Raw genomic sequence first — 12,011 nt, 5'->3', positions numbered from 1 at the left:
CACTAGACCCTTTACCACTCGATTCTCTTCCCTCCTCAGGGGCCAGAGGCGGAGTGGGAGTTGGAGGCATTCCCACATTCGGGGTTGGCCCTGGGGGCTTTCCTGGCTTCGGAGACGCAGGTATTCCAGGAGCCGGCCTTTCCCATGAGACTTAGTTCCATGAAGGCAGGTGGTGGTGGCAGGGGTGGGGACAGGGAAAGGGATGGAGGCTGGGGAGGGTAGACTGAGCTCTGGGAACTCAGGCAGGACGTGGGGGAGAGCGCAGGGCGGGCCTCCCGTGCCCTTGGTGCACAGCCAAGGGCACAGCCCAGCTGAGATCCAGCAAGGTTTCTGAATCTCTTTCTCGATTCCCCATAGCAGCAGCTCAGGCAGCTGCCGCCGCCAAGGCAGCCAAAATCGGTAAGTGCCCCAGCCCTGCGTTCCCTGCCCCCTCCGCCTCCCCTCCTCCCTACTCCTGCCCCCAGGGCCAAGCCCTCCCCCTTCCCCTCCACAGCTAGGCTCTCCTGTGGGGGCCAAAGCTCAAAAATCAGAGCAACCTCACACTCTTGGCCTCTGGGGCTGAAAAGGCCGGGGTTAAGTCAGACGCCCCGGCCCCATTTTCCAAAGCCACAGTGAACATTTCTGCCCTTTTCAATTGCCCACTACTGGGGTCATTGGTACCTGGCTCATCATCCCCCATCCCACACCAGTGAGTTAAAGGTGCCCGGACGATACTCGGCCATGATGCAGCCCCCACCTCCACCCTCGGCTCCCCGGGGGGTGCTTCAACGGCAAAGCTGCATGCTCTTCATCCTTCCAGGTGCTGGGGGAGTAGGAGCCCTGGGAGGGCTGGTGCCAGGTGCCCCAGGAGCAATACCAGGCGTGCCGGGTGTTGGAGGGGTGCCAGGTGTTGGAGGGGTGCCAGGTGAGCTGTGTCCCAGCCCAGACATGGGTTTGGTTTATCTCATGGAAGGGGCCCTGGAGGTGATGTAGATCAAGGGTCCCATTTTACAGATGGCAAGACTGAGCCCAGAGACAGGGGTAGAGAAAAAGGGATTTCCCATACTTTGAAGGGAAGTGTCTCCATAGGATTCCAGATCGCTAAGTGAACCCAGAAAGTCTCCTCCCTGCCCTCAGGGATGCTCAGGATGTCAGCCTGAGAGGCAGCAGAACTCTGCTTGGCTGGGGTTTGGGGAGACCTCATTCATCCCCCGCCCCACTGGGCCTTTCTGCTTTCTGATCGGGTGGGAGGGCCTGTGTTAGTCTCTGTTTATCCGGCACTCTTTCTCCAAAGGGAGGAAATGAGATTAACTTACAACCCTTCTTGTCAGTTTGTGGGTTTTTTTTCCCCCCATAAGAGTTCTCTTCTGCATTTCTTCTTCTTTCTGGGCCGGGGCGGGGGGTGGGGGGGCGAATTCCCCTTTTGCATTCCTCCCCCAAGAAATAAGCCGTTTCCTCCAATAGCCACAGAGTCAGAGCTGCTTCTCAGGGAGAGGACATGCCCAGAGCGGCTGGCGGGCCATCTCAGTGCGGGCCTGAGAGAGGGGGCAGTTCCCGAGATATGGACTGTGTGAAGTCTTTCTACCATGGGGGATGGAAGAGAGAGGGGTGGGGTGCTGGGGACCGCTCCCCATCCTTAATCTTCGCCTTTCCAGGGGTCGGGGCTCCAGCAGCTGCAGCCGCCAAAGCAGCCGCCAAAGCCGCCCAGTTTGGTAAGAGTTGTTGTTGTTTCGTCCCTCATTCGTGTCCAGTTCTTTGCGGACCCACGCCTGTGGCCCGCCAGGCTCCTCTGTCATGGGATTTTCCTAGGCAAGAATACCAGAGTGGGTTGCCATTTCCTTCTCCAGGGGACCTTCCCTACCCAGGGGTGGAACCTGCATCTCCTGCATTGGCAGATGGATTCTTTACCACTGAGCCACCTGGGAAGCCCCCTGCCAATTCTGCCTCCGAGCCTGATCCCAGAGCGCTGCTCTCTCCTATCTCTGCTTTGGAGTCTGAGAGCACCCCTCTCCAATGTGACCTCTCCCAGCTGTCACCTTCTGGGCCTGGGCCTTCCTCACAGGTCTTGGCCCATCCAAGCACTTTGAGGGATGGGGGCGAAGTTTCTAAGCAGGAAGACAAAAAGAGAAGAGATGCCGGAGAGCCCTCCAGCACCCACCCCCACCCTTCCCAAAGCCCTTGCTGCCTTCTGGTCCAGCTAGGGCCTTGCCCTGTTTCTGGAACAGGCGCTGGGCTTCTCTGAGCTCCCACCCACCCTGAGCGACAGCGGTGCTCTCACTCCCTGACTGGGCTCTGCATCTCCTGCTTCAGCCGAGGGCCACCCTGGCAGCCCCAGGCTCCCACACCCTCCTGAATATGGCACAGCGAAACAGCTCACTTTAGAGCCCAGCTGCATGCCAGAGAAATCTTAACCTCAAGTCTGTTTAATTGCTGAGTCGTGCCCGATTCTTTGTGACCCCATGGACTGTAGCCCCCCAGGCTCCTCCGTCCATGGGATTTCCCAGGCAAGAATACTGGAGTGGGTTGCCATTTCCTTCTCCGGGGGATCTTCCCAACCCAAGGATCGAACCCACATCACCTGCCTTGACAGACAGCTTCTCTACCACTGAGCCACCAGTGATTCCTAAACTCAGATATGGCAACTCATGTTTATAAAACTATTATTTGCTGAGGCCTTCCCTGGTGGCTCAGACAGTAAAGAATCTGACTGCAATATGCGTTCTGTCTCTGGGCCAGGAATCTCCCTCCTGTTTTCTTGCCTGGGAAATCCCATGGACGGAGGAGGCTGGTGGGCTACAGTCCATGGGGTCACAAAGAGTCAGGCATGACTGAGCTACTAACGCTTTCACTTTCAGCATTTGCTGAGGTAATCCTTACACCAGCCTTATGAGAGTGGTTCTGTTGCACCCATTTCGCAGATGTGGAAACTGAGTCTCCAGGAGCTTAAGTATCTTGCCCATACTCATGTAGCTAAATGGTGGCTGAGCTGAGCTTTGAAGCCGGGCCTGCCTGTCTTGCCAAACTCCCTTCACTACATGTTGTTGCAGTCGTTTGGTTGCTACGTGAGTCTGCCTGTATCAAAGGGGTCCCTGGAACTCTGAAAGCTGAGCTCCTGATCTTGCACAGACCTCTTATTAGGGATGAAGAAGCTGAGGCCCATCAAGAGAAAGTAACTTGCCCAAGGTCACACAGCAAGTCTGTGCCCAGCTGGAACAAGGATCCAGGGTTCCTGACCCCCCAGCCAGCTGCTCTTTCCGTCAGCTTCTGTCCTTGGTCAGGACTTGGTTAAGGATTGGCTCTGCTCTCTTTCGCAGGATTAGGCCCTGGCGTCGGCGTGGCTCCCGGCGTCGGTGTGGCTCCTGGCGTCGGCGTAGTTCCCGGTGTCGGCGTGGCTCCCGGCGTTGGCGTGGCTCCTGGCATCGGCCTTGGCCCCGGTGGTGTCATAGGTAAGCTGTATGAATAAGTGGGCCTGAGTGAGGGTCCTCTGACTCCTCCAGGGGTGCCATCCTTAAACCTCATCCTCTTCCTCTCCTGCAGCCCCAGCTGCAGCTAAGTCCGCTGCTAAGGCCGCCGCCAAAGCCCAGTTCCGTGAGTGTTCCGCCTGCCTTCTCCGTCTGGTGTGACTCCAGCCTGAGCTGGGTCGGTGGACACCCAACCTCTCAGACCTGCCCTTCAGCCTCCTGAGGCCCCTCAGGCCACAGACATGGGCATTAGAAACAGATTTAGCATAAGGGAGACCCCACACCAGCCGAGTGACCTCTGATGTCCCTGTGTGGTACCGAGGGCACCTGCCAGGGAGGCTTGTTAGGGGAATCAAATGAGTTCATCCAGGAGGGAGGGGCAGAAGGTGAGGCTGGAAAGGGCAGCGGTGTCCAGCATGTGTGGCCCTGCATGGCGGTCTGGGGAGGGGCTGGACTTGGTGGTCAGTGTGAGTTTTAGGAAAACTGGTGGTAGAGAGGGCAGATGAAAGGGACAAGGCCCCCGCATGAGACTGGGCCCCTTTTCCTGGGCCCTGACTCAGCTTCCTGGGCAGGACATCCCCAAAAGGGCCTGTTTCCTGTCTGCCGCCGTCACCCCACTCCTCCATCTCCCGCAGGGGCTGCCGCTGGCCTTCCCGCTGGCGTTCCTGGCCTTGGAGTGGGTGTTGGTGTTCCCGGCCTTGGAGTCGGGGCCGGAGTTCCTGGACTTGGGGCAGGGGCAGGTAAGGGGCCTTCTGGGGGCTGAACAGCAATGCCGCCCGAGCCCAAAGGAGGCAGGGCTCTCTCCCCAGCACGTCCTCCAGCATCCTTGCAGCGAGGCATATGATAAATGCTGTTAGATCCTCCTGAGCCGTCTGAGACAACTGGGGTAAGAGGTAGGGGGCAGGCCAGGTGAAGGGCTCCAAGCTGAAAGGAAGCCCACCAACCCAAGGAAGGAGGGTGGGGGTCCCTGGGGTCAGTGGAAGTGGTTGGGCCCACCTAGCTCCCCTTCAGCAGTGTGCAGGGGCAAGAGGGCCATGAGGAACTCTAGTTCTTCATCTCCTAGTTACACCAGCCTCGGGCAGACCGTGCTGGTCCTCGAAGAGCTAGCAGAGGATAGAACGGAAAGATGAGGCACAGTTCAGCCCTCAAGCACCCCCAGACCAGACTGGTAGAGACACAGCTAGATACTGGAGCTCTGTCCCTGGCCCTGTGAGCTCCTAGCTGCAGAGTCACGGCTTCAGGGCTTTGAGAGAAACAAAGAAAGCTGAGGAAGTCAAGGAGGGCTCCCTGGAGGAAGCAGAACTCCCAGGCACAGAGCTCAGCTACTGACCTCCCCCACTCTTCCTTTTGCCCTTTTCCCCAGTACCTGGAACCCTGGCCGCAGCTAAAGCAGCCAAGTTCGGTAAGAGCCCCTCAACACACCACCCCCAGTGGTTGATCCCCTTGCTGCCCCACCATCCTTGATAGCACCTGGTCACCTATCTCCTCTCCCTCTGGGCCAGGGCCCAGTGCCTGGAGCCTACATCACAGGGCTGGGATGGTCAGCGTGGAAAAAGGCAGTTTATAGGACACATTAATGACAGCCCAGCAGACTCCAGCTCCTACCCACTAAATGCCGAGCGTGACTACAGCCCCAGGACAACCCAAACCGCCCCTCACGTTTCCACGTTGGTGAGGACCATGGTCTTTAAGGCCCCTCAGGCCCTGACAGTTTCATGGGGCCCAAGGCCAGGGAGGGGCCAGGGCTGATGTCCCAGCAAAGCCAGGACTCCTCATCTGGCCCCCGCCTTGCTGTCAGCAGGACTGTGCCCGCCACGAGGACGTGGCAAGCCTGCCCGCCCCCACCCCCGACACTTGGCACCTAGGCAGCCCCAGCCTGCCCAGCCCCATGCTGTCTGTGTCCCCCTGCATTCCAGCCTCCTAGGATCTGGGCCGGGGCCTCCGCCAGGGAACTGCCGACCAGGTCTGGCCGGTCCACTTGGGGCCAGTCTCCACCTTGGAAAGTGTTCCACCCGCAGCGGGCCTGGTAACCCACAGGCCTCTCTCCTGTTCCTTGCTGGCGGCCCTGCTGGTCTGAGCTCGACAGCCATTGCCAGAGAAACAGAGACGCTAAGGGCTCTGGCTCCAAAGTCATTTCCTGCCCTTGAAGCCTTGAGCACTTTGCTTAACCTCTGCTGTGCCTCAGTTTTCTCATCTGTGAAATGGGGCTAAGGGCACCTACCTTTCTTGCTGCCTGGAACAATAAGCCGGCTAACCGAAGCACTGACCATGAGTGTCCCCCTAAAGCGCTAGCTGTAACTCCTGGCAGCTCTGTCCTGGACAGTGGTTCACACTCAGAGGACCTTCACACAGAGGGTGTCCTCTCACTCTTCAAACACCTGTAGGTGAACAGGGAAAGGATCGTCATCCCCTTTAGGGTCAGAGGTGACAGCTCTGATGAGCAGAGAAACCAGAATTCAAACCCAGGGCTGTCAGGGCCTGAGGCTAGTCCTCCGCCCTTGGCAGCCCATGGCCGCAGCCACCACTGGGACCACCTGCGGCTCCCAGTGCCAGCCTGGATGGAAGGAGAGGAGGTGGGCAGGTCAAGGATCAAGATGGGGTCTGCCTTTGTCCGGAGGGTCAGGGCAGAGCTGGGACTCAGACCCGTGTGTCTGGGAATGGACCTCTGTCCTCTGCTCCTTCCTCTGGGTCACGTGGCCTTCACCACCTGTCTACTTGCCTAGTGACCTTGGGGCGGGGAAGCGTCGTCCTTCAGAAGCCGGGAAGGACTGACTTTCCACCCTCTCTCCACAGCACCAGGAGGGGTCGGGGCCCTTGGAGGGGTTGGAGATCTTGGTGGAGCCGGCATTCCAGGTGGTGTGGCAGGTGAGTTGAAACCCCATGAAGCCTTGAGCACATTACTTAACCTCTGCCGTGCCTCAGTTTTCTCATCTGTGAAATGGGGCTAACGGTACCTACCTTACTGGAAACCCCAGGATGGGCTGGGCATTGAGGGAGACTGATCCATGGAGACTCCCTCCCTGAGCTCCCTCTGTGTCCCCAGGAGTCGGACCTGCTGCCGCAGCTGCTGCCGCCAAAGCTGCCGCCAAAGCCGCCCAATTTGGTGAGCACGGGTGTGAGATGGGGGCTGCCGTGGGAGTTGGGGGGGGGGTGTGTCTGACTACATGCCATGAAGCATATATTCCCTGGCCTGTTCCCCAAGGCCTTCAGGGGCATTGTCTCTGGGGGGTCCCGCCCACCTCCTGGCCCCACCAGCCCTCCAAGGCCCTGGGGGCCCAGGCTCCAACCCCTCTGCAGACAGAGCCAACTGCTGTCACTTGCAGGGTTTAATACACAGCTCTCTCCACAGGCCTGGGGGGAGTCGGTGGGCTCGGAGTTGGAGGACTGGGAGTTGGTGGGCTCGGAGCTGTCCCAGGGGCTGTGGGCCTTGGAGGTAAAGTGTGTTCTGGAATCAGTGAATGAATGGCGTGGGATGTGCGAGTGTGTTTGCACACCCGTGCACATACTGGAGTGACTTAGCAGCAGTAGCAGCAGCACATATGAATGAGAGAGAGAGAGAGACTGACTTTCTTTCCCATCTGGCCACACCTTGCTCGGGCGATCCTCTTTGCCTGGACCCTGCCCACACTTCATCAGCAACTCAAGGTTATACTGAGCCCTGCCCCCTTCTCCGGGCTCCTGCAGCATTTGAAGGGGCCCCAATGGCACAGTGGGTAAAGAATCTGCCTGCAGTGCAGAAGACATGGGTTCGATCCCTGGGTCAAGACGATCCCCTGGAGGAGGAAATGGCAACCCACTCCAGTATTCTTGCCCAGAAAATCCCACTGACAGAGGAGCCTGGCAGGCTACAGTCCACAGGCTCACAAAGAGTCGGACACAACTGAGCGGCTGAACACAGAGCAGGTTTAGTGAGGGCTGCCCCTTGCAGTTGGGTGTCCCAATCTCTCCCTCTCCTCTCTCTTTCAATCTGCCCAACCACCTCCAGTGGGAGTTCAGAGAAGGAAAGCAAAGCCTGGAGGGAAATCCCTTTCCCAAAGTCTCTGCCATTGTGGTGGACCTTGTGTTAACGTCTCTCTCTCTCTCGGGTCATCGCTGTGTCTCTGACCCAGCCTAAAATTTCTTACCCCGTGTGCTCCACAAATCTGGCCACACAGCAGGAGCTTAATAAAGATTTCTGGAGAGATGGGGGGGTGGAAGGATGGTAGAAGCATGAGTCAGTGGGCAGGGGCAGATTGATGGCAGTGGTCAGGAGGAGGACATGACTCTGGGAGGGAGGAGATATTCCTAAGCCCTCCTGCTCCCCATCTTTCCAGGTGTGTCTCCAGCTGCAGCTGCTAAAGCAGCCAAATTTGGTGAGTTGCTCCCACAGCCCCCCGAGCCCAGGCCTGCAAGCTGCTTATACCCCACCCTCACTGCCCTGTCCATGAACCGGCTCAGTCCTCAGTCCTGCTCACACTAGCCATGAAGGATCCTTCCTGAAAATCACGTCCTCAGACCCTGGAGGGGATGCTCAGGGCCCCTTACGCTGTGTCTCATCCTACCCCCTTCTGCCCTCTTCTCAGGTGCCGCTGGCCTTGGAGGTGTCCTAGGAGCCGGCCGGCCATTCCCAATTGGAGGTAGGGGCCGCCTCTGCTGTGAGATCCACAGCTGAGCCTGGCTGGCTAGCAGCGGGGACTCCAGGGCTGTATCAGCACAGGGACCCAAGAAAGAGGGTGGAGGGGACAGTCCGGGAAAGGCTGCAGGGTGGGAGGGACACGTGGGCCTCAGATACCAGGCTGATGAGGCTTTGTTAAGAAAGCTGCTTTGACAAGTGGGGGAGGGGAAGGGGGAGGAGGTGATCCTAGGCGGAGAGGAGTAGGTGACCAGGCCGCGGCGGGTCCCAGGGTCCCACCCCAGCCCACCCCACGCCCCCACGCCAACCCCAAACCCCTCCTGCAGGAGTCGCAGCAAGGCCTGGCTTCGGACTCTCTCCTATTTTCCCAGGTACGGCCAGGCGCCCCAGCCCTCCTCTTCCCCTGCCCAGAAGGGCTGAGCCAGGCTACAGAGTTGGGGGCCCCCCGCATCCTTAGATTGCACAGAGCTGGGCCTCCTCCTCTTCTCTTCCTCCCATGCAACATCGGGGGCATCGGATTTTACAAAACATCGCGTTCAGATGAGACAAACTGAGGTTCAGAGAGGATCCAGGGTCACACAGTCACTGGCAGAGCCATCCACGCCCCAGCCCAGAACTGGGCCCCTCTCAAACGAGGCCCACACTGCCGGGGAGGCCTTGGCGGGCTCCCTGGAGACGCGCATCCTCACCACCCCTCTGCTTGCCTTGCAGGTGGAGCCGGGGGCCTGGGAGTTGGTGGTGAGTTTAACCAGTCTCACAAGTCAGGGCCTCATTTCAAGCAGGGCCCTGAACTCCTTCGCAGCGTGGGCGGGGGGCGGGGGTGTGGGTCCATCCTATTGAGGGAATAGTTTTTGCAGCCACAGCCCTGGGCTGGCCTGCTGGTACGGGGGCTTGATGGAGCCCATGGGAGAATCACAGAAGCTGCAAAGACCAGCCTTGGGGTGTGGGGACCACAATTCCTAGAGCTCCCAGCCTGGCACTTGACGGGGCATCAGGAGTGAGACGGGGACGTGGGTCATGCCAGGTCTTAGGGTCTAACCAGAGAGGTTGACAAGGTCCCATAGAAGAGGAAAGATATTGTTGGGTAAAAACAGGGCCTATTCAAGCAGGTGGTCAAGGAGGCCGAACCTGGAGCCCCTTGGCTGGGGGGTGAGGCTGTCCCTGGGAAATGTGGCCTGGGGTCTGACTGTGGTGGGAGGGGCTGCCACAGAGCTGCTCAGACCTCCACAGGCTGCAAGGAACGAGGCTGGGCAGGAGGGTCGGGCTGGGGGCAGAGAGACCTTCGGAACCTGCTGCTGCAGGCGCATGGGTGCAGGGTAGGGGGGCGGGCTGGTAGAGATGGGGAAGCCTGGCCACCTCCCCAACCCCTTGCCTTCCCTCCACAGGCAAACCTCCCAAGCCCTTCGGAGGGGCCCTGGGAGCCCTGGGATTCCCAGGTGAGTAGACTCTGCCCCTGGAAGAGGGCAGGGTCGGGGGACAGGCTGGAGCAGGGGGCGGCATGTCAGACGAGGCCCGGCAGCGAGGCCAGGGATTGGGGAGCTGGACACCTTACCCTCTGCTTCTGCTGTCTCTGAAACAGATCCTCAGAGCTGAGAGTGGGCCAGGGACCCTCCTGGCTCTCCCAGGCCAGACCTGGCAAGCCCTCCTTGCCTGGTACCCACACCCCCACTCCTGCAGGGAGAAACCGAGAGAAAGAAAAGGCGGGGGGAGGAGGGACTGGGAGGGAGAGAGAGAATGGAGGTGACAGGGGGCCCTGGTGTCAGGGAACTGGAGGGGTAGACCCCGCGGGAGTCCTGGAGCCACGCCCTTGCTCCAAGGGGCAGACATGCGTCTGGCAGTGTCTGATCACCACCCTCAAGGCCTCTCCCAAGGATGCCTGAAAGAGACTCAGAGAAGCCCCAGCTCCACCCTGGCGCTCAGGCTGTGGATCCCCTTCTAGCTGCACCTGCTTCCCACCGCCCCCACCCCACCCTGAGACGAGGCAGCCCAGGGAGAAACAGAGGCCAGAGCAGCCTGACCTCATTCAAGGCGCCCATCTCTCAGTCAGGCACCAGCTGGTGCTTGTGGCCCATGACCCTGCTTGCTTTCTTTCCCAACAAACACCCTGGATGAGCTCTGCAGAGATAGTGTCTCACTGCCACCAGGTGGCGGTAACGAGCCACACCTCGCTCCTGCAGGGGTAGGCGCTAGTCCAGGCCCCACGACCCGACCCAGTGGCTTGATGATTTGAAACAAGGTTAACCAGTCAGATCCTCCCCAGGAGAGGGCAAGGGCCCTGCTACCATCCACGTGCCCAGTGGGAGTTTGCGCAATGAAAGGGCGCGGAGTTTGGCCTAGGGAGGTGGCCAGGCTTCCTTCCGCCTGGCTTCCTGGAGCCTCTGTTTCCCATGGTGATGATGCGGATGTGAGAAGAGCTTGGAGTTGGGCAGAGTGGGCAAGGGCTTGGGCACCAGCAGCCAGGACTGACTGTGGGGCGTGCCTCCCCTGCACCCAGGTGGGGCCTGCCTGGGGAAATCCTGTGGCCGGAAGAGAAAGTGAGCTTCCTGGGACCCCTGACTCACGACCTCATCAACGTTGGTGCTACTGCTTGGTGGAGAATGTAAACCCTTTGTGACCCCACCCCACTTTCCCATGCCCCCTCCTAAGTTCCCACCCCGGGTGGGAACGGGGCAGGCCGGGCGGCCTTGGAAATCCACAGGGCAAGGAGGCAAGAGAGTGGTGGCCAAGTGGGCCCCAGGAAGCCCCCCTCCTTCAGAGGCGAGGGGAGGGTGGGCTTGGCCCCCTGCGCCCACGCCCTTCCCACCCAGGAACTCCCCCTTCACACACTCTCCATCTCTAGGGGACTTGGTGCTACGTGCTGGTGCTTTCACTCTTCCTGCGGGGAGGGAGGAGGGAAGGGCAGCCCCTTAGGGAACCCCCTCCCTGGGGCTCCTCTGAAGATGGTGCAGACACTTCCTGGGCAGTCTCACTTCCCCCTGCCCACCAGGACCCACCTCTGGCTGCGGTCCAGTTGGTACCCAAGCATTGAAACCCTCACGCTGGATTGGGTCACACCATCTCTTGGCCTCCTTGGCCCCCCTTTCCCCGACCCATCGCTGTTCCCCATGTCTGAAGACTCACCCCAGTATTGGGAACAGCCCTCTTGCTCTTGTGGAATTCATCTGCCCGTCTGTCCATCCATCCGTCCATCCTTGTCCCGGTTTGGCCGCCCGGCACCCCTTGCTGGCTGGGCGCCCCCACCATCGACTCGGTTAACCTGTTGTGACAGCCTGTGCCCAGCCTCCACCCCATCGCACACACCCCTACAAAGGGGCCCCGAGCCTCTGGGTGTGAGGAGCTGTACCACCTGGGGCCACAGGAATCTACCCCCCAACCTGGGTCTCCCCCCACGCAGTACTGTATCCCCATCCCCTCCTCGAGCCACTGTATTTCAGAGCATTTCTCCCCCGCCCTGCCCATCTCTATGTGTCTGGCTGTGATAGATCAATAAATATTTTATTTTTTGTCCTGGACATTTGGGGATTATTTTTGATTGTTGATGTTCTCCTTTCATTTTACTTGTGTGGTTTATGGAAAAAAAACAAACAAACAAAAAAAAACCACCTTTTTTTTTCTGATCTGGGGAGCTATATCCCCATTAGAAAATTCATTTTAATCATTTTGGTATAGCTCTGGATGAAACACACATTTTAAAAAAATAAGAGAATTAACTGCTTCAGAAAAGACTAATAAAAGAAAACCTTTGAAAGGAAACTGTGTCTTGGCCTCCTTTGTAAGCGCTCATCTGCCTTCAGTTCCTGGTCCAGGTAGGGGACAGGGCTCGGGGAATCTTGGGGAACCTTGGGTCTTCCCAGGTGGCACTTAGTGGTAAAGAATCTACCTGCCAATGCAGGAGATGCAAGAAATGCACATTCGATCCCTGGGTCGGGAAGATCCCCTGGAGAAGGGAATGGCAACCC

At 59.0% G+C, this 12,011-nt stretch overlaps 1 protein-coding gene across 10 annotated transcripts in view; it reads left to right on the top strand.

The window, feature by feature from the left end:
- The window catches only part of ELN (elastin), a 32,442-nt gene extending 20,878 nt beyond the window's left edge, over positions 1–11,564 (top strand). For 5 of the 10 annotated variants that reach the window (XM_027961943.3, XM_027961948.3, XM_027961944.3 and 2 more), the window contains 17 exons: positions 40–120; positions 358–399; positions 800–904; positions 1,635–1,691; positions 3,294–3,425; positions 3,517–3,567; positions 4,076–4,180; positions 4,804–4,842; positions 6,234–6,305; positions 6,484–6,543; positions 6,790–6,873; positions 7,754–7,792; positions 8,003–8,056; positions 8,379–8,423; positions 8,764–8,790; positions 9,438–9,488; positions 10,547–11,564. In XM_027961943.3, the coding sequence (XP_027817744.1) occupies positions 40–120; positions 358–399; positions 800–904; positions 1,635–1,691; positions 3,294–3,425; positions 3,517–3,567; positions 4,076–4,180; positions 4,804–4,842; positions 6,234–6,305; positions 6,484–6,543; positions 6,790–6,873; positions 7,754–7,792; positions 8,003–8,056; positions 8,379–8,423; positions 8,764–8,790; positions 9,438–9,488; positions 10,547–10,590 (1,088 nt within the window). In that variant the 3' untranslated portion in view covers positions 10,591–11,564. The remainder of the gene's footprint in view (positions 1–39; positions 121–357; positions 400–799; positions 905–1,634; positions 1,692–3,293; positions 3,426–3,516; positions 3,568–4,075; positions 4,181–4,803; positions 4,843–6,233; positions 6,306–6,483; positions 6,544–6,789; positions 6,874–7,753; positions 7,793–8,002; positions 8,057–8,378; positions 8,424–8,763; positions 8,791–9,437; positions 9,489–10,546) is intronic. The other 5 variants (XM_060405909.1, XM_060405908.1, XM_027961945.3 and 2 more) reach the window with 3 other exon arrangements.
- Positions 11,565–12,011: the final 447 nt, after the last annotated feature.

The sequence above is a fragment of the Ovis aries genome, chromosome 24 (assembly GCF_016772045.2).
Source record: "Ovis aries strain OAR_USU_Benz2616 breed Rambouillet chromosome 24, ARS-UI_Ramb_v3.0, whole genome shotgun sequence".
Taxonomy (NCBI): Eukaryota; Metazoa; Chordata; class Mammalia; order Artiodactyla; family Bovidae; genus Ovis; species Ovis aries.
The sequence above is the reverse complement of the archived record's forward strand: the minus strand, read 5'-3'. Positions and strand labels throughout refer to the sequence as shown.